Source organism: Siniperca chuatsi, linkage group LG1 (assembly GCF_020085105.1).
Source record: "Siniperca chuatsi isolate FFG_IHB_CAS linkage group LG1, ASM2008510v1, whole genome shotgun sequence".
NCBI classification, from domain to species: Eukaryota; Metazoa; Chordata; class Actinopteri; order Centrarchiformes; family Sinipercidae; genus Siniperca; species Siniperca chuatsi.
Genome location: NC_058042.1, coordinates 2,675,358 through 2,702,409, shown reverse-complemented (window position 1 = coordinate 2,702,409; position 27,052 = coordinate 2,675,358). Strand labels below are relative to the sequence as shown.

The following is a 27,052-nucleotide window of genomic DNA, read 5'->3' as shown; positions in this document are numbered from 1 at the left end:
ATAAATAAAGGTTGAATGAATTAATGGAAAAATACTCAAACGCTGTCACAGTCTATAATTATTCCGGTAATCCCAAGATGTTGAAAACCAGACAAAAACCATATCAAATATAAATTTGCACAATAAAAATCAGAGTACAAATGAAGCCTTCACTCAGACCCTCTTGGTTGCTTCTTTGTTCGCTTGCTTAAGCGAGTTGTTTAAAAAACGTTAATAACTATAGCTTTTATTTGAAGCCACACAGACGACCTGGGCCTGCGCGTTCAGGCGCGACGAGCGGTCTTCATCCAGTGGAAACATGCTGACCCACACCGGCAGCTCCGGCAGGCCTGTAAAGACTGAGAGGGATACAACACTAGTGCAATATTATATTTATTTCTTACAGTGAATTTTGGTTGCCATACAAGAAGTCTTGAGGATTCGAGGGGGCAGGGAAGGAAGAGTGCAGTTACAGGAAAATTCTCTCTCTTTTCATTTCAGTAATTAGTTGACTCTATGATGATTTAGTAGCACAAAATTACAGCAACATAGAAAACATGAACACAAGTCTTTGCACAAATTACCGAAAACATCTTAGCCTCTAATGAAGACTTAATCAAAGAATAAAATCTATTAATGAAAAAAATAAATAAATTAATTAAGAAAGAAAGAGAAAAAGAAACAGGTACCCAAATGTTGGACAATGATAAAGGTGGGAGCAGTGTTTTGAAGGGGAGTGGAAGTGGGTTAGTGAGCCATGCCTGTCCTAAACATGGCCTGGTGATGCTCTTTAACGATTCCTACTACATCTACTCAGCTCTACATTTCCACAGAGAAAACTGCTTAGTGACCTGTTGCTCCACATAAAGGAATCAACAGCCACCACTAATCTTTTTGGTGGATTTATGTATGTATACATATATATAGGTTTCATATAGTTTCCTACCAAGATGGCCTGCGGTTATATATATATATTTTTTTTAAATTTACAGATTTTGCTCTTTTTTATACACACACTCTAGACTCAGGGATTTCAGAAGATGAGAGAAGTCTAGTCAGGCAGATGGTGGTCGTCAGAAGATACCTCGGTTTCGTGGTCACTTGACTGGTCAAAATATCTTACGTCTACTACTGCAGTAGAGAGTGTATCTACTTTAGGCAACACTTCATTAAAACACTGACAAGTGTTCGCATCATGATATGTAACTTTAAAATGGGAAAATAAAACACAACCAAGGAGATTCATTCAGAATAAATATTGCTTCTTACATAACCCATTAGTCTAATAATATCCACGTTTTTATCGATATAGTATTTCTGTTTTTGGCAATCCACGCGTCAGTGTTGAACAGGTTTTTGTTCAGATAACCTCTATAAAATTTCATAGAACTCTATACAAATCTTTAAAAATACTGTGCTTTTCGACTCCCTCCGACACGTCGCTGTTTGTTTTAAAATAAGTTACATTTTCAAACAGGAACAGGATTATAGCAGCATTGTCCCATGCCAGCCTCCATACGGCTAATGTTCACAGAACACAGAGCTTGTGTATGTTTCATTTGTCTCCTCGAAAGCTGCGGAGTGTGATATGAAACCAAATAAGGGAGAACTTGTTCTAAAACGATATATATTTCCAGACGTTGGGTTACTGTCGAGCACATATCAAACCACACGTGAAGTGCGCTCTGAAAGAATCTACTTTGAGATAAAACACAAGCTCTTTTTCTTTATAGAGCTAAACAACCGACAGTGGTGCAGGTAGTGGAGGAAGGGAACAGTGAGCTATTTAAGGCATCCTCTGCAGGATGATGGGCGAATGAGACCACTGCGTTGGTCCTCAGGTCAGCTCTGGCAACTATAAATCAACCTTCATAGAATTTCTTTTTTTACTCTAAACCTTTTAATAGAGCTATACATATAATCAAATAAACATTTTTTTATCCTGTTAAACACTCTTATATACACACATTTCAACACATACTGTACTTCTACTTCTGACCAGCCTGTAACCATTGCTAGCAAACACAATAAATTTCCAGCTTTATAAATGCTGATTTAGTTTTAAATTGGACCCTTATAACAAAGTTTAAATCCTGTCTCCACTGCTGGAGCTGCAGTGAGGCTGGATACGAATCTGGAACTTGGAGAAGCTCAAAGTCCAGTCGAGTTACAGAGACTGAAGTTCATCTGCAACAGATCAGAAATGGTTTCTATCCCTTTCTAATCTCACACAGGGCTCACGCTGATGAACAGCTGCCGGGTTTGTCAGGTTATTCTCTGGTTATTTTTTGCACAGTGGTTAGAGGGCAGGACAAGGCATGTGGACTTACGTGAACACGTAATTCAACATTAAACCCTGAAGCCACAGATTCTCCATCTGCTCTAAAAGCCGACGGTTCGGTGAGATTTCGTGTCAGCTGGCTGAAGTCGCTCTACAAAGCGTTAACCTGGTGATACGTACAGTTATAAGACAAGACCTACTTCATCTTCAAAGACAAACAGTCTGATTCTGTAGCGGCTGCCAGTGTCAGTCTGCAACAGCTTTGTTAACGCAGCGTTGCGTCTCCAGCCTTCTTTACGAACAGAAAACACACTAAAGGCTGTTTTGGTCTACAACAGTACTTTTCCTTTGACTCTGTGTTCCAAATCACAGAATCGTACCTCTAAACAGCTGTTCCAGTTTGGGATGCCGTTTGGTTCTGTTTGGGCCCGGATGGATTTGAGCTTGAGTTAGTTCAATGCTAACAAATCTCTTATGGAGTCTTTTAATCTCCTCGCTCTTCTTTATTAACAAAGAACAATGTACAAAACGTTCAGGTGGTCATTTAGCTAAAAAGAAAATATGTAATTTCTCTGGTAAAACTTGAGTTTTAGCTCTTTAAATATCAACCTGTGAGTTTTAGTTCTTAAATATTAGGTTGTTCATAACTTCTTAAAATAATATAGGTGAAAGCTAAAAAAAAAAAAGGGCTCCAAAAGGATTTTACACTGGATTCAAATTCCATAAAATGCTATCGAGAAATACACATTTTCATTTTCTTGCTGAGAGTTTGATAAGAAGATCGATACTACTCTCATGTAAAAACGGAGCTAGAGCCAGGAGACGATTAGCTTAGCTAAGCATTAAGACTGGAAACAGGGGAAACAGCTAGCCTAGCTCTGTCTAAAGTTTAAATGAGAGTAAGAGTCTACAGCCATGCTACGGCTCTGTGAGTCTATTAGTCACTGCAGTGCTTTGAGCTAAAGGCTAACATCAGCATGCTAACATGCTCACAATAACAATGCTAACACGCTGATGTTTAGCAGGTATAATGTTTACCTCGCTCAACATCTTAGTTTAGCAATGCTAACATTTGCTAATTAGCACTAAACACAAAGTACAGCTGAGGCTGATGGGAATGTCAGGAATGAGGGGAACATGAACATGTCTGTACCAAATTTCACGGCGATCCATCCAATAGTAGTCGAGACATTTCACTCAAAACCACAACTGTCAACCTCATGGTGGCGCTAGAGGAAAAGTCAGGGGGTCATTGGGCTTCATCCTCTGGGGAGCATGAATGTCTGTCCAATATTTTATAGCAGTCATTCAATAGCTGTTGAGATATTTCAGTCTGGACCAAAGTGGTGGGCCGACCGACCGACTAAACTGCCATCCATAGCGCCATGCTGCTTGCGTGACTAAAACTCTGCCTACCAACGCCTCTACAAGCTCACTAACTAAGAGAGGAGATATAACATGTTCATTCGAGAGCTTTTAAAGCTGCTGGTAGGCAGATTTTGTTTTTAAACTTTGTACAGAGCCAGGTTAGCTGTTTCCCCCTGCCTCCAGTCTTTATGCTAAGCTAATTGTCTCCCGGCTCCAGATTCATATGTAGTGTACAGACACAAGAGTGGTATCAATCTTGTCATCTAATTTGCAGCAAGAAAGCCAATAAGCGTATTCCCCCCAAATGTTGAACTATTCCTTTAAACATACTTTGAAACGGTCTCTCTAAAAAACCTCAACTTCTACCACGTACACACAGGGTGTTGGATACATTAGCATTACTGTGGGGCCACATGAATACCAAGTGTTGACCTGCTAATGGAAGGAGATTTGACAGGATGAAGAAAAGTAAAGAAAAGTAAAGAACAGCTCTAGTTTCCCTATACTGTGGCCTATATAGTGGATCCATGGAAATAGCTAAACTGGCCATAATGATATATTGGGTCAACCACTGACACACACACAAGCACACGCACAAGCACACACACACAAAACTAGAAGGAAAAGCCGAGAGGGACAAGGACGCCCTTTGCAGACAGACAAGCTGGTAAAACCATTTCAAGGTGGGAATTTTTCTGGTCCAACGTTTGTCTGTCCGTCTTGTACCTCGTGTCCTTGCCTTGGTTTCCCTTGTATGATGAGGTGGACACCGGGTGGGTGTAGACTGGCAAGGGGCCCCGGGGCCCCTGCTACAGCGGAGCTCCTCCTCTGGTGACCACCTCTCTCCCCGCTTTGCTCTCTCTCAGGAGAAGAAGGCCATCGCAGTATCGGTGTGTGTATACATGCTTAGGGTGTGTATGTCTGTGAAGACAGTGTGTCTTCTCATTTGTCAGTGTGTGGCACTGTGCATAAAGTGTGTGTATGTGTCTGTGTGTGCATGGACATGAGATATGCTTTAATATTTGTTTTAACATGTCAGCTAATGTTCTTATTTTGACACAAACAGGTGAAAAGCAAAAAAAAAGGAGTCTATCTCAAATTTTTCTCTACAACCTTAGATGCACCCAGAAATATAACTCCGGTAGGACTCTAGTGAAGAAATATTATTCTTTGAACAAACTCTAGCAAAGATAGAAAAGGAGCAACGACCAGCTCAGCTGGTTTTTCATGCACCCACACCGGGGTGTATGGAAAAAGTCTTTAGTATTCCAAAGCAGTTGGGTGAGCACGAGTCTGTATGTGAAATAAACTTCCAGACAAGTATTTCTTTCCCCAGTGTTTGAGTACACACTATTCCAGAGTTTTTTGTTTTCTAGTCAGTCCTTCATACTGGCCTCCTCTGCTTTCTCTCTCCTTGATGTGACATAGCAGCTATTCTCTTCTCTCTCCCCCTGCAGTTCCGCCCGACATCCCATGATCCCCTGATGCCCAGAGCGGTGGGAAGGAGGAAGAGGGCGGACAAGACCGGAGCACTGAGATGAGGGCGACGGAGGATGAGAGAGGACAAAAACAGCAAGAGGCAGCATCAGCTCGGACAAAACTTCTACCCAGTTCTTGAGATTATGTCTGATGAAGAGATTGGTAAAAGTGATCGGTAACACCTCCCTCTCCTCGGCCCTGACTCCACACGTCGCCACCCCGTCTCCTCGGGGCTTATCTGTCCTGCAGCAGCTTGAGGGCCCTCTCGATGTTCATGCGGTGGCCCACCCTCGTCACGCCCAGGTCTATCAGGTCCTCTTTTTGCAGCGAGGGCAGGTGGGCGCCTTCTATCTCATTGTCCAGGAAAGCGTCCCTGTGCTCCCCCAGGTTGAGGCTCTCCAGCCAGTCCGCCACGTCGTGCTTGCTCCACAGCTCCATGGGTTTGGAGGCGAAGGGCTTGCCCGAGGCCGCCACCGCCTGCATCAGAGTGAGTGGCGACGGGGAGCGCGAGCTCCCACTGCCGCCGCACGAGGAGCTCAGGCTGTAACCGCCACCGCTGCCCATGGGCGGGGTGGGCAGGCCGAAGACGTCGGTGAGGGTGGGCGACACGGAGGGCGGCAGTGAGGAGCAGGGGGTGAGGGAGGAGGCGGAGTCTGGCGGGCTGCAGGGGTGCGTCTGGGATGGGAGGCTGCTGGGAGGGGTGGAGGCGAGGGCAGCAGCAGCGGCAGCGTTGTTACGCATTCCTGAGTCTTCTGTGGGAGGCCTGAGGGGACAGAGAGGAGGCGACAGGTTAGTCAGGGTTAGATAGAGCTGCTGATGACAAACAAGCAAAAACTGACCAGTGTTGTTGGATATTTTTGTTGTTGCATGTTTTAACCCATTGACTACAAACCATGTGTACTGTAACTTTACATTTGGCAACTATTTTCCACTGGACACTATATAAAGTTTTTGATTGATTTTATACCTTGAATATAGATGTTGGTTTCAATTCATCACTTGCAGAAACTTGCATTTTGCTTGAGAGAGGTAATAAACCTGTGTGTGGCCCTTTTTATATTACACAGAGTCATTTCATCCATGGTTAATGTGAAAATATTGATTAGAGCAGTTTGAAAGTTTTCATCTTATAGTTGGCTGGTAATGCGAGCAGGGTCTTTTTGAAAACTCCCTTGTTGGTGTGTTCAACAAAGCTCTGTCGTCTGAAATTTGAAAGAGATATATTTAATTATTAATTTACTGTGCGTGTGTGTGTGTAAGGGATGATGGAGCGGTGGGTGAAGGAATGTTAAAATGTAAAGTTTTCTTCGCTTTGTACTCAGCTTAAATTGGTCTTCAGTGAAAAATTAAAAACACAAATTTAATTAGAAAACAAAGATGTGAAAATGATGTGAACTTGGCAGTTCCTTGCATTAAAAAGGTCACTGTTTGGCAGCTGACTTTTCCCCCACAAGCACCAAGGGTGACAGTAATGTAAAGTTCATGAGATGTGCAATAATAGGCTAAAACAGAAGTATGGTAGACTGGAGTTATGATGGAAGAGCCTTTGCGTCCTGAGAGAGTGTTGTTCATTAAACGGAAACTACAGATGTTCATCATGTCACTGCTGGAAGGATAAAATAATGTAATGCTGCATAATGAACAGTAGGTGGCATCATATGCAAAACTATTTACCAAAGCTACAGCAGCTGATGTAGAAGATGCATGCTAACCATGCCAGAGCCTTTTTGGTTTTAATCTCCATCCAAACATTTTAGTTACAGTAGCCTTACTTTTTAATTTTAATGTTTATATTTGGGTATTTACTTTGAGCTTGTCAGTTCTATCTTAGCAGTCATCTTGTACTTGTGACTTCTATTAACTAATGTGTCTCTTGGATTCATTTGTTCCATTCACACATTCATGTTACATCTTTTTTTAAATGTAATATCTTCACATTAAAGCACAATTTGTGGGTCTACAAAAGATATAGCAGGAAAACAGGCCTATATGCTCTGTTATGATCAGCTGACAAACAAAATGCAGATTTGTCTTTTTTTCTCTTTTAATTTATATATGTGAAGATACTTGTAATTTATAAATTGCTGGCTTGGCCTTTATCATGATAATAATTTGAACCTTGTAGTGTGATTAACAATCATTTTCTTTTTAATGTTCTAAATGCTAACTTGCTAACTTTATTGCTACTGTTGATTTAATAAACTGTTAAGTACAGCCTTCTCTGTAAATAAGTGATTATGTTTTTAGGTTACTTATTGCATTAATAGAAAATGTATAAAATTATTAAAACAATCTCCCCACACTCACTTGGACATTCAAGTCAAGGAGTTCAAAGATCAAAGGCTTGATCTTATTTGGTGAAATTTAGTGACTTGAAAGTGTCTTGTTTTAGGGACAGACAAGATATTGGTCAGAATTTTGTATTACATTTCAGTCTTTACTCATAATCATGTCAATTCAAGAAATCCTGATAAATATTTTTATTCTAAAACAAACCAAAAGTGTTTTAATTTGGAAGGAAAGTACTGATTGGCAGAACGGAGGCTCCCTGAAGAATTTGCGGTTTCATTAAAAAAAGTATTTCCTAGACCAAATGAAGCTTTTCACAGCCTTGTTTTCCTCAAATGTACAACATTTAAAGGATTTTCCTGGCAAAAGCAGAAGCCTCTTACAGCGTAAACTCCTTGTTGTTAATATGTTTTACGGTTTATTACATTCATGTGAAGTGATTACTGTAGCAGCTGTAACAAAGACTGAGTGGAGGCCTTCAGGTTGAGAAAAAGACGCTGCATGCTGAGTGTACTGCAGCCAGAGGGAAGTCTGCAGCGTTCAGTCCACCCACTGCTTCTTAAGAGATGGATGTGTACGACTACATGGGGAGGGGAAGGTTAGCCACTCTAACCTTTTTATAGCCTTTACAGTATGTAGGGGAACAGAATAATAGAATAATGAAGTAACCGTTTTGCCTCAGAGAAATTTACATCATCAGCAAAGAAATATTACTTACATTTCATCAAAAATAAAAAAGGCATAAACCTTGACACTTGTTAATTTAGCATCCTAGAATAAGAACAACAGTTTTAAGGAGTAAAAGCTGAGAAGCATGGATACTTCATGGCATTATGGCATTATTTAAAGAGTAACTTAACACTACATTTTTAATACTTTTTTGAGTTACTGAATAATATGTACAGTTACTTTATTATACTATAAATTGATTCCGGTCTGTAGTGTTCATTACAACAGCTGTTATTTGCCTTTTTCCACAGGAAAAAAAAAGAGACTGTACTCTAGTCTTGGCTAAACTGTTCACCGCTGCAAAGGGTCGCAAGATAAATCTGTGTGTTGCAAGATGATTAATGGGTCAGGAAAAAAGAAATATAATGTTCTGCTACTCAAATTCTTTTTTTCCTGACGTTTCTCTGGTCTGTTTTTTTTTCTTGTTCTTGAGAAATACAAGATAGATTTTAGTTAAACTGTTTACGGTTTCATTTTATGGGACAAGTCTGGTGATATTCTATATATATTTCTTACTGTCAAAACATCCCATGACAAAACCAAAACTGGATACAAGTATTGTGTCTGTATTGAAAGCCTAATAAATCTTCCTCTGTGCCAAAAAACTCTATTGTTGTAAAAAAATAAAAATAAAACAAACTATTAAAACACATCAGTGAGCCGCTCTGTTGCACTGGCTGACATGTTCCTTCATCACCATGAACACACACACTGTAGTTTATTCTGACTCAGCCCCACACACACCGTCCTGCTGCCCCAAACGCTCACTACAGCACCACATGTGGATTCATCCGCCGCTGGAAATAGTCCCCAACTAATGAGCAATTTCCTGAGGTTTGAGTAACATTTGATAAAAACTATAGTGATCAGCTGTTTTAGGAAATGACTGAGCCTTTAAAAAAATTTACTATATATTCGTCAGGCATTGTCTATACCTGACGAAGATCTCTGTTACCTCGAAACGCTGCTCAATAAACATTGATGGGAGCTATTAGTACAGTGTGCGGATCTTTTGTTTGACTCTTCCCTTCAGTTCACTTTTTGATCCAACGCCTGTAAGAGTTTGTTTGGGTGTGTTACACCCTTTGTCTCTACTATATATTTGTGAGCCATTTTTAATATTTACGTCTTCAGTAGGAACCGAGGGGCTTGGAGCTGAGAGCCGCAGACAGGGTAGGAAGTCAGAAAGTATTGCGAGACACATTGTTGGTTTTGGTCTTTTCATGGGATTTGTTGACAATAAGAAAAATATAGAACAACAACAGACTTATCCAAGCAACAACAGTGTGTTAAGTTTTATTTTTTTAAATGGAGGTGTTGCACCGAAAATATGTATTTTGAGAACATAGAACTCATGTTATTGTTGTTACAGCTCAAATGAGCTGTATTATTGAGACAGGTGAGTAAGAGACATCACCCTCACATTACATGCTGCCCCAGATGGAGGGATGTGAAAGATGCTGATATTTAGAGCACTGACACACAAGGATACCCCCCACCACAACATACACACACCAATCCATGCAGAATGATCAAACCTTCCTTTAACTTCCCCCAGGGATTTTGTTCCTGTCGAGTTTTCTCCTAATAAATTGATTAAATTGTCAACGCAAAAATTGTGCTAACACTGACTGACTGTTATGAGAGAACTGAGCCAAGGGCAGAAAACAGGCCAAATCTGACCTCCACACTCTCAAATTGACTTTTTCCACCAATTGCTACGTGTAGCCTAGATATCGCTCTTTCCTACTTGTAACATATGGAAAAGCCCGAGGGGAAGTGAAGGGGACTAAGAGGGTCGCTCTGCCAAAATGGAACTGGGCCATCGTGAAAGTGCTGCCTTCACCATGCACGGCCGCTTTGTGAATAAACTTACAGTCTTCACTTTTCAACACCAGCTTCTCCACGGGAAGTCGTGTTGGATGGATGAGATGGAGACAGAGGACAACATTAGACATGTGATAAACACCATGTAGGAACACACACACAAAAAAACAAATACATGAGATAAAAGAAAAGGGGAATGAATGCATGGAAGAGCATAACATCTTTATGAACTGATAAGTCTCGGCCATCTGTCTGCCTTCTGTTTTCACTGCTACAAACCACTTTTCAATCAACTTCAATTCTACTGCATGACCACGTCTCCTGCTCCTGGGTCACAACATTTTAATTTTATTTTTACGTAATGACAGGTCAGACTGGACAACTACGCTCCGACTCTGATTCAAAACAACAGCACAGATGCTTAAAAATCCTTAACCTGAGATGTCAAGCACTTCTCTAACTGGTATCCTGGCATTCTATCATCTATTAAACACTTTTTGTTACAGGAGTTAAATTGATGTGAAAAGTATGTAATTGCCTATTAGACTAATTAGCACAGTGCCTCGTTTAGCTTCTCTGACCTTATTACCATTTCTTGCAGCTACCAAGAGTCACGTATCACAAAAGAGGACGATGCAATGCTATGAATTTCTCTGAGGCGGCCGACAGCAAACCAGAATATTTGCGCATAAATATTTATTTGCACAGACATCACTGACTCTAAAAAGCATCCCTCATGTCCACAAGGGCCTGGGAGTAATCCAAACAGTCATCATTTATTCTCTTATAACTATTCAGTGACACGTTGCACCTTTAATGGAATTAGACATCAAATGTCTGCTCGTTGATTGCAGATTTACGGTGGATGAAGAAACACACATAAACACATAAAACCACAGCTAAGAGTCTATAGCCACACTAGCATCTCTGTGAGGCTGTACTTCGGTACAGCAGTATTTTAAGCTAAATGCAAGCTAACATGCTCACAGTGACAATGCTGACATGCTTATGTTTAGCAGTTAATATTTACCATGGTCACCATTGTAGTTTAGTTTGTTAGCATGCTAACATTTGCTAATTACTATCAAACTAAGAGCTGATTGAAATGTCATTAGTTTTGCAGGTATTTGGTCATAGTCTGGGAACCAGATGAATCTGCAGAGCTCATGTTTCATTTGCTCTGGCAGATGTGCCTGGCCCCTCTCTCATTCAGGCAGATTTCCACCAGTCCTGGATCTGGTGTGGCCAATCACAACCATTTATCTAATATGGGGCGGGTTTGATACGGTGACTGACAGAGGAGCATCACCGGTCCGGATTTGAAAAGTCATACGTTTCGCTGCTCTGATTGGTTGTAGGTCTGGACCTGCGTCCAGCACAAAGCACCAGGCTCACGAAGCTCAGATCAAACTGTCAAACTGGGCAGTGCTGATCAAATATTAATCCAGATTCTGTTACTGCATTGCCTATTCTCGCCTCAAATGTTTTCAGAAAGACATTTTAATGTACTGTTTAGCTGTAATTTGAAAAAGTCAAACCAGGCCGCCATTTTTTTCCTGCTTGAAAATGGACCAAGCACCGCCCCAACTTGCATGTGTCACTCAGCGCTATGTCACATGTTTCGTTGCTCTGATTGGTTGTAGGTCTATCCAATTGCATCCAGAGGCATTTTGGTCTGCGCCCACTGATAACGCCCCTTGGAAATCGAAAATGAACTGAGAGGTTCCAGACTAATACGGATTAGTCTGGCTACAAGTACTGGATAAGACATTTTGACCCTATGATAATGCTAGAAAAAAGGTTACAATTCATCCTGTGGGGAACGTGAATGTCCGAACCAAACGTTGTGCCAATCCATGTGGTAGCTGTGGAGATATTTTAGTGGAAAATTGAAAACTTTGACCTGCTGGTGACACTAGATGAAACGTCAGGGGACCACTTAGACACTTAGACATCATCCTCGGGGGACCATGAATGTCTGTACAAAATGTCATGACAATCCAAAAGCTGTTGAGATACTTCAGTCTGGACCAAAGTGGTGGACCGCCCGACTGACATTGATAGCGATGATGACTGGACTGACCTCGTGTACAGTATTTTTGTAATGGAGAGCTTCACTTAGAGAACCCAAAAGGAAATATTAGTTGGGAAGTGGATAAAATGAATAACTCATGTTTCAGGATTTTGTGTAAAAATGTATTATATAGACACATTCCGCAGTTCTCTTGTTCGTGTTGTGTGATAAATTTACTGCTGAAGTAATCATTTGCTGACGATTTACTGCTTTTGTCTGTTTTACATAACTGAATATCTTTGGGATTTGGACTGTTGGTCTGACAAAACAAGCAATTTGAAGGTGTCACCTTGAGTTCTGGCAAACCTGAGATGGACATTTTTCACTATTTTCAGTCATTTTAAAGACTACGATTAATTTATTTATCCAAAATATTACCAACTTTTTAATCAATAATGAAAATCATTTGTTGCAGCCCAGGTTAATTTTTAAAATCACAAAAAGAAAATTGCAAAAAAATTCCTCACATAGAGCTTTACACCATGCAGGTACGAGCTGAGTGTGTGCTGTGGAAGTTACAGACAAAAACCAACAGTACAAGCGCATTCTGCAAATGGACCACAAATGCACTCACATAGTCAAGCCCCCCCAACACACACACACACACATAAGTAACGTTAGCACGTGTCCCTCATTGGCCTTCATTTCAGCGCAGGAACAACGCGTGCTCTCTGTCAGCTGAGCAGGTTGAGAGGAAAGTGATGCAGTGCTATTGATATCTGTGGTGGGAGACCTCGCCTTCATCACGCCCACACATCGCTTGACTCCCTGCTTCTTTCTAGCACACACCAGCTCACGCATACAGGGTCGCACTCATTGGCATGCATGCACACGCTGCCTTTATTTATAGAAGCTTGAAGGCGCACACACACACACACACACACACACACACACACACACACACACACACACAGACTGACTCGGCTGTGCTGGGTTACATAACGGTGGCCTACTAAAGCAGCACGGCACGTGACCTGCGTGAGATGATGTTGAACTCTGCTGAGGGTTAGGCCTGCCATCCTCTTGCTCCATCTCTCTCACAAATACACACACAAGTACAAACACACACCCCTCCCCCGACTCAGACTGACATCACTGCAGGCCTCAAGGCTGCTCTCATCAGCCGGTTGCTAGGCAACTCTTTCGTCCACAGGCACAACCAACGCACATTTAATCTGGGAGCCTAAGAGACAGGGATAAAAAAAAAAAAAAGAAGAGAGAAAAAAACCCACAAATGTCCAAAGAAGACAATCTGATATTACCACTGGTGCTGAGGCTGATTCCAACATACTGAGGAAGAACGGGTAAAAAAAAACGAGAGAAAGAGCAAGAGATTGTGCACAAGAGCAAGAGCAAAGGATGGAGGGAGAGAGAGTAAGAGAGGGAGAGCATGTGTGAATCTAGGCCATCTTCTGTGCATCTCTGTTGCCATCTGTTTGATGGTCTCAGAAGCAGGACAACCTTTACCCCCGGCAGGCCTCTTCATATGACGAGGTGCTCCCTATCTTTACGTCCCTAGCTGCCTACAACCTTATCTTCTGCTGCGGTGCCTGGCGACCCTCTCCACAAGAATAAGTAGTGCGACACAAAAAACCCCCCTCTGAGCACGGAGGCAGATAATCGGAGACCCCGGTGGCATACAAGTGAGTGGGGTTTAAACTCCATCCGACATGAGAAACACACACACAAACCCCTCAGAGCAACAATCAAAAAGACCAGATTACAAGCAACTGACTGATTTAAGCGGGATGTTCAGTGCCGCTTTAGGAATGAGGGTTGAATACTGCAGTCATATCAGGGCAGGATGACATCTGGTTGTTTGATCCCATAGTGAACCAGTTACTGAAGTGAACCAAGCTAATCAGACAAGTCAACATTCCTTCAAACCACACACACCGATATAAAAAGGCAGCCATGAGATTGTGTGGGCAAATAGGAAAAATTTCTCAAAACAGTTTATTTTTTAAGTCTATAACACAAAATAAAGTAAAGAGCAACTACAGACCTGTAAATTACATTCACTTTAGATGAGTATCAGCTGTGTATGAGTGTATATACAACTATAATGGGGTCTGCCTTAAATGTGGGCAGGAATATTGAAATAGTAAACCAAGTTTGAGATTAATACACCATTACTGCAATTTCAGGTATTCGTCTGCAGACATGTGTTCGCATCACAAAGTGACAGAATCATTGGTCAGTCTGGCTACATCAAACAAACTTTTGAAAGTAAAGTAAAAATCATCCACAGATGTTGTCTTCCAACAACTGATAATATTTTGACCTACCTACCGATCTTTTAAATGAGGTTTCCAAATCAGGGTTTTACATGACCTTTGTTTAAATGGTAATTAATTAATTAATTCCAGCAGAAAACAGTTCAAATGTTACTGGATTATATACCCCATTAACACTTAGTCACTTCATGCGTCTTGGGCAGATCAGATCGCTTTCTAATATAAAAAAATTGCCAAGTGTAAATTCATCCAGGAAGCGTTAGAGACGCTTTCGAGCCAGAGGTTGAAAGGTGTGCATCCGTCTCCTCCCAAGTGTAACTACGTCAGTAAGCTGTCTGCGGAACTAACCTCCACACGGTCTTTACTGCTCTGATAATGGCAGCTTAAGTGACACTGATGTCAAACTGAAATTAGCTATCTTTCTCCCTGTCTCATTTAACCCGCAGGAGGAAAGGAGCCCTTGCAATTTCAACACATACGATCATATAAAAGGCATAAACGTAGTGCGATATGCCCTCTGTATGATCATAGGCATAATGTACTGTTTGGCATTTATCTGATTGTCAGTCAGTTTGACCATTAAATGATCTTTGTGGGTGAGGGAGCGGCGGGAGTGAAACCCTGTCAAAACTAGAAAATCTTTTGTCTCTCGCAATCCATCCGTGTGTTAGTTTATGTATAGCTAGCTAGCTTAACAGTTAGTGTTGTAATTAAACTGCTAAACTTACTAAAGATATTCTTCTTCTGGTGTTTTTAGGAGCTTCAGGTGCATGACCACCACCCTCTGGGCTAGAGTAGTGCTAACCCTGATTTTCATGCAGCCGGGAAAACCAAGACGGATGCAGTCGGATTTGTGATATGGCAAATATCACGTACATATAGAATGAGGAAAGCTGGACTTTCTGGCATGATCCGAAATTTGTTTAAATCTTCTCTACAATACACAGACTATTCTTTTCTCCATTTAAACTGTGCATACAAACAAACTAATATGACAACTCATGGTTTATCTTTGGGCCTCTTTAATTAAACATTAACATTTTATGCTTAAGCCAAAATGTTTAAAATAACAATCGCTTAAAACTATGTATGCTGATGACACAAATTTATACTGCTCTTTTACTGAGGAACAATGCCAACAGATTTGCTGTATTATGCTTAGTATTTAGTATGTAGGTGTTATGATAGATGTAATTGACATACATTTACATCCATGTTTTTGCTGTTAGTATGTAACTACACTTTTACATGTTACTTATTGTTCTTTTGATTACGGCCATGGTATTGAGCCTACCTTATACATGTGTTGTTTCTGTGAATATGACCCTTTAGAGTACATAGATGCTCATTTCTGTGTTCCAAGAAGATAACTGTTTGATGTGTACAGGTATACAGATTGGTTCACTGAGTGTTACTGTGTTTGTCTCCATGGTTTAGAGTAAGAAGGTATGTAACGGCTGACGTAGAGATTTGCATACTATAGTTCTGTTCCATCATGGGGTACAGCCAAATAACAAGTATTTTAATCCTTTTCCTTTTTATATTTATTCCTCATTTAAATCATTCTTTCTTTTTCTTCTGTTAAGGATTTTATACATTTTCATACAAAGCACATCAAGTTTTCTTTGAGTATAAAATGTGCTACATATATATAAAGTTTGCTTGCTTAAATAATTTTGTCTCTCTCTGTTGTGTTGACTGATCTATGAATTCACAGCAGCATTTTGCTGCCTCTGTTGGCACATTCTTAAGCAATTCAAGAGGCCAAGTGGGAAAAACTGGGACCTAAAAACTAATCCAACACATCCCTCTTGTAGCTGTCACTAGGAAGCTGACGTAAATTAGACGTAGATTTTTCCCAATTTGCAGCTCATATTTACGATAAATCTGACGTGAGTCACATGACCTTAAAATAGCAACAAAAAGTACATAAAATGTCTGCTTTCTAGAAGTCATAAGAAGATTCACTGTGCAAAACAATCCTCTCAGTACAGGAAATCATTGCAAATGCATGGCTTGGGGGGAATAAACAATTAACTTTGAGAGACTGCCAGCTTCATGCACCTGATACATTAGCATCATAAAGCTACTAACAGCACAAAGAGACAACCAGATAACTTCACTTTATAGGCAAAGCAACTTTTTCACCAAAATGGCAGAATAAGAGACACTTAAGATGCCTAATGTCACACCATAAGCACTGTGAGATTAAACATAATGCCATGGTAAAAATCATTAACTTAGTTGATTCATAATGCACTGTGTATCATATATTCTGCAAATAGTTCTTTGCCAAAACACCTATCTGAACATATAGTGGCATTAAAATGAATTAAGTATCATGTCATTATCTTAAATACTGAAACGAGCTACAGTAGTTTCCATTTTTCCTTACTAGTATAAAACTTTATGCTGCAAAGTGCTTCAAATCATATCATCTACTCGATAGGAGCAGCATATAGTTCAAGTATGAAGTTTCTATTTTTCTGGAGTGACCATGTTCACAAGCATGTGCCAACACGCAGACAGGCAGACAGACAGACAGACAGCAACATGACAACTTGATTTCCTAAAAACCATGTAGCATGGCAGTGAAAGATAAAAATGAACACATTAAAGTGGAAACAGGGCTTTGGTGTGACGCGATATCAGCTGTATCAGCTGATGAAACCTACCTGTGAAGATGGGAGACAGAGGGCATGAAGAAAGAAGAGGTGAAGGAACTACAGCAGACTGGAGAAAATGGAGATGAAGATGGAGAGGTGTGAGCTGAAAATGAAATGAATACAAGGTGTGTAAAGGTCAACAGACATGACTTTGAACTGCAGAGGATGAAAATGAGGATAACATGATAGTATGTGGCGTGAAGCGTGAAGGAGGGTACACAAGGCTGGACCTAAGCAGCTGCTGGGCATCTCACTGTAATTACCACAAATGGACGTCATTGTGTTGATCTAACAGTGTATATTAGATCAGAAGGCACGGACGCCCAGAGGAATCAACTCTTTCCCTCTGCTCTCTACACCTCTATGATGAGCGATGGGACCATTCATACAAAATGCATGTGAGCAGTGAATTATTTATTGTGCTTTTTATTTCCCTCTCATACAGGGGAGATGTGAGTTTAAAAAACCATGAGCTGAGCTGGTTCAGGTGCAGGGTCCATCAAAACGTTGTCCCAGTTACTGCAAATCTAACTCCTGCAAAACCTGAACAATCTAAAACATGGCTATGCAGGAAATCAATCTTGCTATCACAAATGTACCATCCTTTAATCCTACCTATCAAATATGAAAGTAAACAGCGTTCACTTTCATATTTATTGCCTATAGTGACTGTTGAGCTGGTCCTTTGTGCTTCCATCAAGTAAACATTCAGTTGAGAAATGTGACGGAAAACAGTGCAAATAAATGTAAAACAGATAAAAAAGCAAGAGGATGAGCTGAATGATGAATGATGTCTCCACATATACTACATTATGAAGAGAGGACTCAACTCCCCAGAGTAACTCTTTATCAGATCTTCATGTTAAGAACTTATACAGTAGGATATCCACAGATCATGACTCCATGACACACAGACCTCACAAACTTAGACTGCTACCACAATAAAGTAAAAGCTCGTTCCAACACTATTCTCTCCTGCCACTGCCGAATATTGTGACCAGAAATTATCAACATGGTTGACTAAAGTTAGTACCTGCTAGCAGTTGCTGAATAGAACAGAATTTGTGCTTCTAGAGGGTGTTACATGCTGGAACTATTTCTTGACGAACAACAGTCGGGTGCAATGACTGTGCGCAGCTTTCTGACGTCTTTCTGTAACAGTGAGGTAGCCAGGTTTGGCATCATCATGCCTGTACAGAGACCTATATCAAAACATGTGCTCACCTACTGTATCTGACAACCTGCAAAGCTATGCTCTGGAATTTGTGATAAAAAAATCCCCCTCTCACCCCCCCGTGGGGTGGTATGTGTCATCCTCAAGCTTGGGTCCTCTACCAGATGCCTGGGAGTTTGTGGGTTCTGCAGTATCTTAGTTGTCCCTAGGACTGCACTCTTCTGGATAGAGACTTCAGATGTTGTACCTGGAATCTGCTGGAGCCACTCTCCCAGTTTGAGGGTCAAAGCCCCCAGTGCTCCGATTACCACTGGCACCACTGTTGCTTTTACTCATCTTCTCTAGCTCCTCTTTCAGCCCTTGGTATTTTTCGAGCTTCTCGTGTTCCTTCTTCTTGATGTTGCTCTCTCTTGGGATTTTTATATCTATCACCACTGCCTTCTTCTGCTTTTTGTCGATCAACACGATGTCTGGTTAGTTAGCCATCACCAGTTTGTCAGTCTGGATCTGGACGTCCCACTGGGTCTTAGCTCGGTCATTCTCAGCTACCTTAGGAGGTGTCTTCCATTTTGACTTTGAACTTTATGGGATGATAATGATTGTTCCAGGTATTAGTCAAACCCTCAGGTGTCACCAGGTAAACTGAGTTATGGCTTGTGAAAAACTTTAGTTTTTGATTGCAAAATGCATGAAAATATAAATTAATAGTCTGATTTTTTTTCTTTGGCAATTGACCATAGTATCAGTGGGATAATGCCCTTCAAAGTGTCCATAATCAGGAATTAATGGCCTTCCCGTCGTTCATTAATTCCTCGTTGGGCATCATCTCTTACATTGAGTGCGAGCCACAACAATATGAATCCTGTGAAGAATCTTGGGTTGACTATGCTTCTATAAACCATTCCCATGACATATAAGCACACCCCTGCAGCCTCATACATACTTCACAACAATTCAGAACAACCCGCTGAGTTGTAATGCTCTAGACCTCCTAACCTTTGGTTGCTCGCTAAATAATAATGCTATAATCAATGCTATAATCAATGAGACTAAATTGACTACCAGAAAATAAAACAGAAAATCTATCAATGATGTATAATCAATAATGAACAAGCAGTGGATTAGCTCATAGTCCCTATGAAAACTGTTGACAGCTTCCTTTGTGATAGATATCACAAAACCTAGGGAAATAAAACCCAAACTAGAAAAAAAAAGACAAAAGAAAAATTCATTTGGAAACCCGGAATCATTAAGGACTGACTTATCACGTACCTTGTTCCGAAGGCCCCCCTGGTCCCCATGGGGGAGTCGAGGCTTTCTCCTGGCTTGGCTGGCCTATCGCGATTCATTTGCTGCAGAATGGAGCTCAGCTCGGTAATAACGGTGTTTTTGGTGTCTGGTGTGGATGGGGGGCTGCGCAGCTCAGGGGGCTGATCTCCCCACAGCTTGGATGTCCTTTGAGTAGGAGTCCTAGGAGGTTCAGAGGATGAAGGGGGAGGGGGAGGGGCCTGAGGGGGTGACCCATAGGACTCTGGGGGCTCTTCAATGAGAGCGTCATGATAAAGCGATGTTCTGTTGATGACGGACTTGCCCTTGGGTTTGGGTGGCACAGGGGGCCGATCCACCAGAAAGGCATGCCCGTCTGCGGTGGCATAGAGGCTCTCCAGAGCGCTGTCGCAGAAGCCTCCCTCTGACGACAGGGTGGAGATGCTGGAAACGGTGCTGGTGGTCTCCATATGCAGAGGATCCCCGCTACTGCGGCTGTCTACCTCTTCGATGCCAGAGTCACCCACCCCTGACTCTGGGTCAGGTGGAGGAGGAGGATATGAGGGGGGCATGCTGTTTGCCACCCGTTTGTGTTGATCAGTAACAGGAGGTGGGGCGTGAGCATGGTATGGGGGTAGAGAAGGCCCCCCATTCCGTCTCTGTTGCTGAAGCATCTCTGCAATGGCACTAGCCTGGTCATCAGGAATGTCAATACTGTTGGCAAACTCCAGCGGTGGGGGGAGGGGCTCTGAGAAGTCAAAATCCTCATCAATGTCAACTGAGGCCAGAGGGGGAGGGGGGATGCGGAAGGGCAGCTTTACTGGTTCATCCATGGACTCGCCTAAGGGAATGCTCCTCCTCCGTGATGAGGGTGGCTGGGGATTGGAGGACAGTATTGGAGCTTTGAGAGGATCGGGTTGGTTGGGATCCTTCAGCTCAGATGGCCTGTTGCTGTCCTGCCCTTCCACCTCTTGGTTGTTCACCTTGTTGCTTGCTTCTGTGCTGGTGTGGACCATCAGCAACCCAGCTGACTTGGGCTGTGATGTGTCTGCCACATCCGCTGGTGCACTTTTCCTCTCCTCAACTGCCTGATGCTGCCGTTCTTCCCGTGCCCCATCAGACTCATACTTCTGCTCCGTCATCTGCCTCCGCAGGCCACCTCGGCCAGGTCGCCCCATGGTTGCGGTAGAGATTGCAGCAAAACTCGTCTCGATCCCGGAGCGTAGTTTGGTGTCAATAAACAGCGGTTGGTTGAGGTCTGGTTTGTGGCTTGGCTGAATCGGAAGGGACTGGGTTTCATGCTTGGGGGTTTGCTGAACCTGAGGAGGATTTTGTGGCTGATTCTGAGGATGGTTTTGTTGCTCCTTCATGGCCCGGTCACGAGCTGCCAGGGCAAGAGCTAGTGGAGAATTAGGGTCCAAGGGCTTGCCGGTGACAGGATGGAGGTAGGTCCCATTGGCCCTGTAATGGCTCTTAGGAGGAGTGGATGGGAGACTAACAGGACTGTCCAGGTTGGGACACTGGCCTGTTCTGGTGTTTAGAGGCTCCCGCACCACTGTAGGCTCAGGAGTGTTGAAATCTGTCATGTTGCCACTACCACCCCCAACTGGGGGCCCAAGCTGTGTTGCAGGAGGGGGAGCCAATATCCTCCGAAGCCGCTCGTCGCTACTGAACATGCCTTCATCGATGGACTTTGAATGGCGAAGGCGAGGGGTTGGTGTGGGACTACTGAAGTCATCATCCCCTATGTCTATAGACTGGAAGGCAATTGAGTGCTTTTTTGCCTCTAGCCTCTTCTCCCGGTCCCGTACTGCCCCAGCAATTGCTGCTGCAAAGGGGTTGCTTAGAGACAGAGGGTCTTCAGGACGCAACCCTCCGCTTCCACCAACAGTGGCCGTGAGAGGTGGGTGTTCAGGGGTGGTGGGTTCGATCTCCATACTGCTACCCTGGCTGCTCTTGCCACTGCTGCTGGTGGAGGGCTCCTTAACGATGATGGTGGGGATGGGGATGGAGGAGCACGTTCGTTCTACAGGCGTAGTAGGCATGGAAACTGGGCCCGAGGGGCTTGCTGGCATGTGACATGTTTTCTCGGGACTGTCCTCAACATTGGGCTGCTTTACAAGCATGCCCTTCCTTCGAGCTGGTTTTGCTGGCACATACAGTGTCTTATTGCCCACCTCAGAGTAAGGGTTCTCCGGCACTGGTGTGCGCCCTCGAGTGCGTGTGCTCTCAAACTGCTCTGAGCTCTGGCGGAAATAGCCACGCCTTAACGTACCAACATCAGTTGTTCGGCCAATGGTCGTCACTGCATTGGGTGAGTTCTGGGTGAAGCTGGGCCGTGTGGTGCTGTAGCTCTTGGGTGTAGGGCCAGCAGCTGAGTTGTAGGCAGGTGGCGAAGGAGGTGAAATGGCTGGGGGAGGAGGGATGTCCTCTGAGGTGTCGGGCATAGAGAGGCTGCGAGAGAACTTGAGTAGGGGAGGTGTGAGGAATCCCTGTTTCTCATCCTCCGTTGTACCTTGGAGAAATGGAGCAGAAAGAAAAATTATTTGAGGACCTGGGGGAGACATCCCTATTTTTTTATTTCCGGCATAGCCTCCTCTTTCCACAGGAAATGTCTCATTTATTGATGTGCGCTCTTTCTTAACCTTTAGCCGACTGTAAGATGTTTGCTGCGCCAAGTGGGAATTTCCTGGTGAGTTAATTTGACCAGATACCCAACACCACCAATTGAAATCTTGAAAACGGAAGTAAGGACAAGAATAAACATTTATATTAAAGGCTGAATGCTGAAATAACATCTATTCAGAAGAGAAGAGTAGCCATGGAGTAGTCAATGAGTGAGAGAGCATTTCCCATGTGTCACATTTTCCTAGAGTGTCATCAAACCAGAACATGCTAAAAGTGCTTTAATTGCAATTATTGCATTAATTTTTTGTTATAATGATGATGGCATTGTAAATCAAAGGAGCTGTGAGTAACATTAGCCTGCATGACGTCCCTCCAGTTCAGCAGTGAGAATGAGGTTTCAGCATATGCTTAATGACCTCCAATATTATCGCCTGAAAGCACACTTTGCTGACTGGATCATTCTAATTTAGCTATAATTAGCTTTAATATTGCTTGAGCACACAGAGCAAGTCCTGTGAGCATTAATAAAATATTACGACAAGCTAAAAGCACAAGGTACTGGACACGCAGTTCACAACTCAAGCTGACACTCACACACCCTCCCACACTCACACTTACTGTATATACATCATACCTATTGACTTTTGCTTTTTCATAGTGCCCTTCTCAGGTATCCCCAGGAAGGCCCCTGGCACAGTGGGTGGCACCACTGCTACTCCCTGGCGGTCATGATACATGGACTGCAAACCAGAATGTTGTTAATGATATAGGATATACTCAGAAATACACACTTTTCATTTGCTTGCTGTGGAGTCCAGCACTAACAGCATTTAGTTTCAGATATCTTTCATTAAAAATAAGCTGTAAAACAAACTGCTGTAGAATAGATTCAAATTCAAAGAACTGTATTTTTTCATTAGGGGATTAAGGCACGCATTACAACCAAAAACACATTAATCTAAACACATTCAAAATTGCTGATATATAATATGATATAATACACTCAAAAAAAAAAAAAAAAAAAAAAAAAAAAAACACCTTCAAAATCACAAAGTAACACCATAATATACTGCATAATCTGTGTAACGAATAATCTAATTTTACAATAACCAGTTAACAGTTATTTAAATGTATGTTCCACCGTTGCATGTATTTTTCGTCACTTACGCCAAGTGAGTTCAGTTTTGTTCACTTACATTCATATCAGCAGCCGTAACCAAACAGCGACTGGATGGGCGTGGTTTGATTGTGGCAATCTTCATATCAACAGGTGAGGTCTTCTGGGCGTGTGTCATCTCTTCAACTTTGTCTGCAAGATGAAGCGAGCAGTAACTCATGACATAACAAAAATGACGAGGGCAGGACTTAACTTGCAAAGCCTTAGTAAGGTTCTCATGGGCCAAATGCAAGCTAATCATTCACAGTGACCCTTCCCTGTGTTTCCACACTGAATTGCGAATGAAACTGAAAAAAACCCAAAAAAACATTGAAACAAATTTTGGGGAGGGGAAGGGGGGCACAGGAGGACTTTGATGAAATGTTTCAGGTGTGTCCAGCCTTGCAAGCCGTGCAAGCTTTTTCCAAACAGCCGACTCAGCAGCATCATCCAACTCTCAGGGTTGTCCCCTCATTAAATGTAAAATGAGCAATGAATGTGAAGTCTGTCAAGTTTGCCGTTATCTTTCTCAGTCTTATTTTTTCGAGCCTGCAACATGGGAAAGGTGTCAACGGCAAATTTGGCAGAACTGAACTTCCCTCTGGTCTGTGATGATGCCATCAGATAGAGTCCACCTAAAGGGTTTTGCTCAGAGAAGCTACATGCTAGCCCTGATCTAGCCTCTTACTGTATCACCTCCCTGGCTAGCTCTGTCTAGGATGTAGAAAGCTTCCATGCATTAGGGGGCGTGATTACTTAGAGTGACTTGGAAAACAATCCTCTTCTTCTGCGCATCTACACACAGAGGAGAGGAGTGGGAAAGGGGAGAGGTGGGGAGGGGAGGAAAGGGGAGGAAAGGAGCATCAATGACCTTAACTACAGTTAGAGCTAAACACAAACACACACACAAAACAGAAAAAAATGCACATTTCCTCTCTCTCTCTCCGATCTGTCTCCCAATTGGATTGTAGCTACATGCAACACGGTTGCCCTGGAAACCTATCTGTGAGTGAAACATTTCCTGGAATAAACCTTCCCCTCCTCTCTCACACACACACACACACACACACACACACACACACACACACACAAAAAAAAATAAGGCACACATGAAGAAAAGAAACATGACAGCAAACCTTTTCAGGTCAGGTAAAATGAACAAACACTGACTTACAGCAACAGTGTTTAGTTTTTTGCTCACATTTGCACAAACACACACTCACACACATACACACTCAAGTAAAATGTTCTGTAATTCCTCATTAAGGGTCTGCTGCTACGTTCCTTTGCATTTGAAGCTTAAATTATGTGGGTTTGCTGCTGTTCGTGTTGCAAATGAAGATTCTGGGTCTGCCTACATTAAAGGTTTAGGAAGCACTCTGAGGTGAACTACTCCTTTTAATCAATAGTGAATAATGGGGCTACTCTGCATTCACGCAGTGCAATATCTAAACCAAGCCAAAAAGAAGAAGAAACAATCTGTGATCGTGAACAAGGGACAGAGGAGATTTCTATTTGAAGTCACTACAACATTAAATCATGCACCAACAACATTTAGAACACAACAAAGTTCAAAACAGTTGTAGTCAAAAACACATTGTAAATCATGCAAATACACTACGGGTGTAACACCATTTGGTTTCACTGAAAGTCAAATGTCAGACAAATCAAATTCTTACGGAAATATTCAAATAGATTGTCAACAATTAAAACAGTGTTAGTTAATCACAGTGAGGTGGAGTGGGGAAGGTACGCGACATTTATAAATCATTGGAAATATTGGATCAGACTTAAACATGCCTACAGTAACTTACCACCTTTCTTTTTCCTTAGAGTGGCTTAAAGGGGTGACAGAAAAAGATTTCTGAGTCTTTAAAGCACAAAACAGGCTCAGTCCTTCTCCCAAGATGAACAAAAATGTGCTTGTATTGTAGCTTTGTTTAATATTTGCAAAAAGTATTCAGTGAGTGTATTTTGCATCTATTTAAATTTGTCCTACTGCAGATGCATATGTTGTGTGCATCCCATAATTTGCATTCAGATATGAAAACACTAATGCACTTTAGACTTACAATGCTACCAAGTAATACTATTACTACTATAAATGTATAAAGTAAAGAATTAAATGCAAATGTGCTAAATAAGCAGCTCTAGAAAAAACATGCTGACCAGAGGTGTTTTTCTGTCAGCAATTTTCTGCAATATAAGTAGATTCCCTCTCCTGTCATTTATTTCTTCATTCACCTTTCATCTCTCTGCCTGCTATTTCCACACCTTTGACACAGGGCACAAAGCTGCAATTACTAATGATAACTGTATACTGTAAATCACAAGCTGCTAATAAAAACAATGCATTCTCCAATCTAGCTGCAACTAATGATGTTTTCATGGTTGATTAATCTGTATTTTATTCTTTGATTAATCATTCAATCTATATAATGACAAAAAATAGTGAAAAATGGCCATAATAAGTTCCCACAGGCCAAGGTGACATCTTTAAATTGCTTGTTGTCCTAACAGCAGTCTAAAACTCAAATGTATTCAATTTATAATCAAACCAAAACAGGCGAAAAAAGCAAATCATCACAATTGCAAAGCTGGAACCAGTGAATTTTTGCTTAATTATATATTATAATAAATGACTTAAATGCTTAATCCATTATCAAAATTGCTGTTACTTTTTTGACAATTGACAAATCAATTAATCGAGTAATTGTTACAGCACACAGTACACAAAGTCTGTTGCTGTGTATTATGAGATAAGATAAGCTTTTACTGATCCCCCGAGGGAAAATTCAGGTGAATGAAAGCGATGGGCCACCTCGCCTGAGACAAAGAACACCTCCGTTAAAGTAATAATCCTTCATTTCTGAAGGACATTTTTTCTGCAATAGCCATTCAATGTATATACATTCAGCAATTATCTCAATATAAAGTAGGTTTTTTTTGTTTTTTTGTTTGTTTGTTTTTGTTTTCTTTTTAAATCGGTAGTGGCGGAGCCCGCCATTCCCTCACTGGTTTCAGATTGCCTACCCAATTAAGCATGAGGGATTCACGGGAAAACGATACATGCATATAACCCAGTGCAATTTTATCGCATTGACAACAGCCTCACTGTTTACTGTTCATTATCTTTACCCCATGTCAGAGCTGTATGAAGTCACTGTTAATGCAAACATCCCACTGCCCCTGCGTCACATTAAAAATGTTCAACTGTTGAAACACATGGTGGCTTTTATTGTGAAGCAGCCACAGGAAATGCAACGTGATTGTTTGTCACAGTGATCAGCGATCGGTTATTAAAAAAGAATCTACAAAACAAGACAGCGGTCACTTTTGGCAGTCTTTATGATCACTCTTGATTTTTGCAAGGGAGTAATGGAACAGTCAGGAACAGCCACAGATGAAGAGCTGCCGCCACACCTCCAACTCCTCAGCAACGAAATCAACTCTTTCTACTGTGTCCAGCTGTTGTGTGGAGAAGTACTGGTGCCGTGTGCAGCATGATATCAGATGGAAGTTGTAAATATTATTGACTGACAATTTTATCAAAACAACATGAGTTTGATTGGCTGTACTGTAAACAGACAGAGCAGTTTCACTGCTGCCCTATTTCTGACAAAGCAGCTGCTCAAGGAGTGTTGGCTAAACCACACGTGCTGTTACCACGGTAACCACAGGTGTCGCCAAATCAACCAGGAGTGAGATCTCAAAGGATTACAACTTCAACATAATAAATAACATCACAATAAATCAATACACTTTTAGGATGTCAAACGTTAACCTTCAGGGGAAAAGAGTAGATGTGCTATTTCACACAGCAAAAGCCATGCATTTAATCTGTTTGGGCTGACATCTGCTAACTAAATTGATCATGAGACGTCAGATGCGTCAGGATC

The 27,052-nt window shown here is 41.9% G+C and overlaps 1 protein-coding gene across 12 annotated transcripts in view; it reads right to left on the bottom strand.

The window, feature by feature from the left end:
* Window positions 1-356: 356 nt before the first annotated feature.
* The window catches only part of LOC122875832 (SH3 and multiple ankyrin repeat domains protein 2-like), a 199,920-nt gene continuing 173,224 nt past the window's right edge, over window positions 357-27,052 (bottom strand). For 5 of the 12 annotated variants that reach the window (XM_044195475.1, XM_044195484.1, XM_044195386.1 and 2 more), the window contains 6 exons: window positions 24,968-24,991; window positions 23,910-23,948; window positions 23,194-23,306; window positions 22,632-22,737; window positions 19,376-21,884; window positions 357-5,870 (listed from right to left, as the gene is read on the bottom strand). In XM_044195475.1, coding sequence (XP_044051410.1) covers window positions 5,342-5,870; window positions 19,376-21,884; window positions 22,632-22,737; window positions 23,194-23,306; window positions 23,910-23,948; window positions 24,968-24,991 — 3,320 coding nt within the window. In that variant the 3' untranslated portion in view covers window positions 357-5,341. Of the gene's footprint in view, window positions 5,871-10,001; window positions 10,024-16,938; window positions 17,033-19,375; window positions 21,885-22,631; window positions 22,738-23,193; window positions 23,307-23,909; window positions 23,949-24,967; window positions 24,992-27,052 lie in introns of all 12 variants that reach the window. The other 7 variants (XM_044195404.1, XM_044195412.1, XM_044195423.1 and 4 more) reach the window with 5 other exon arrangements.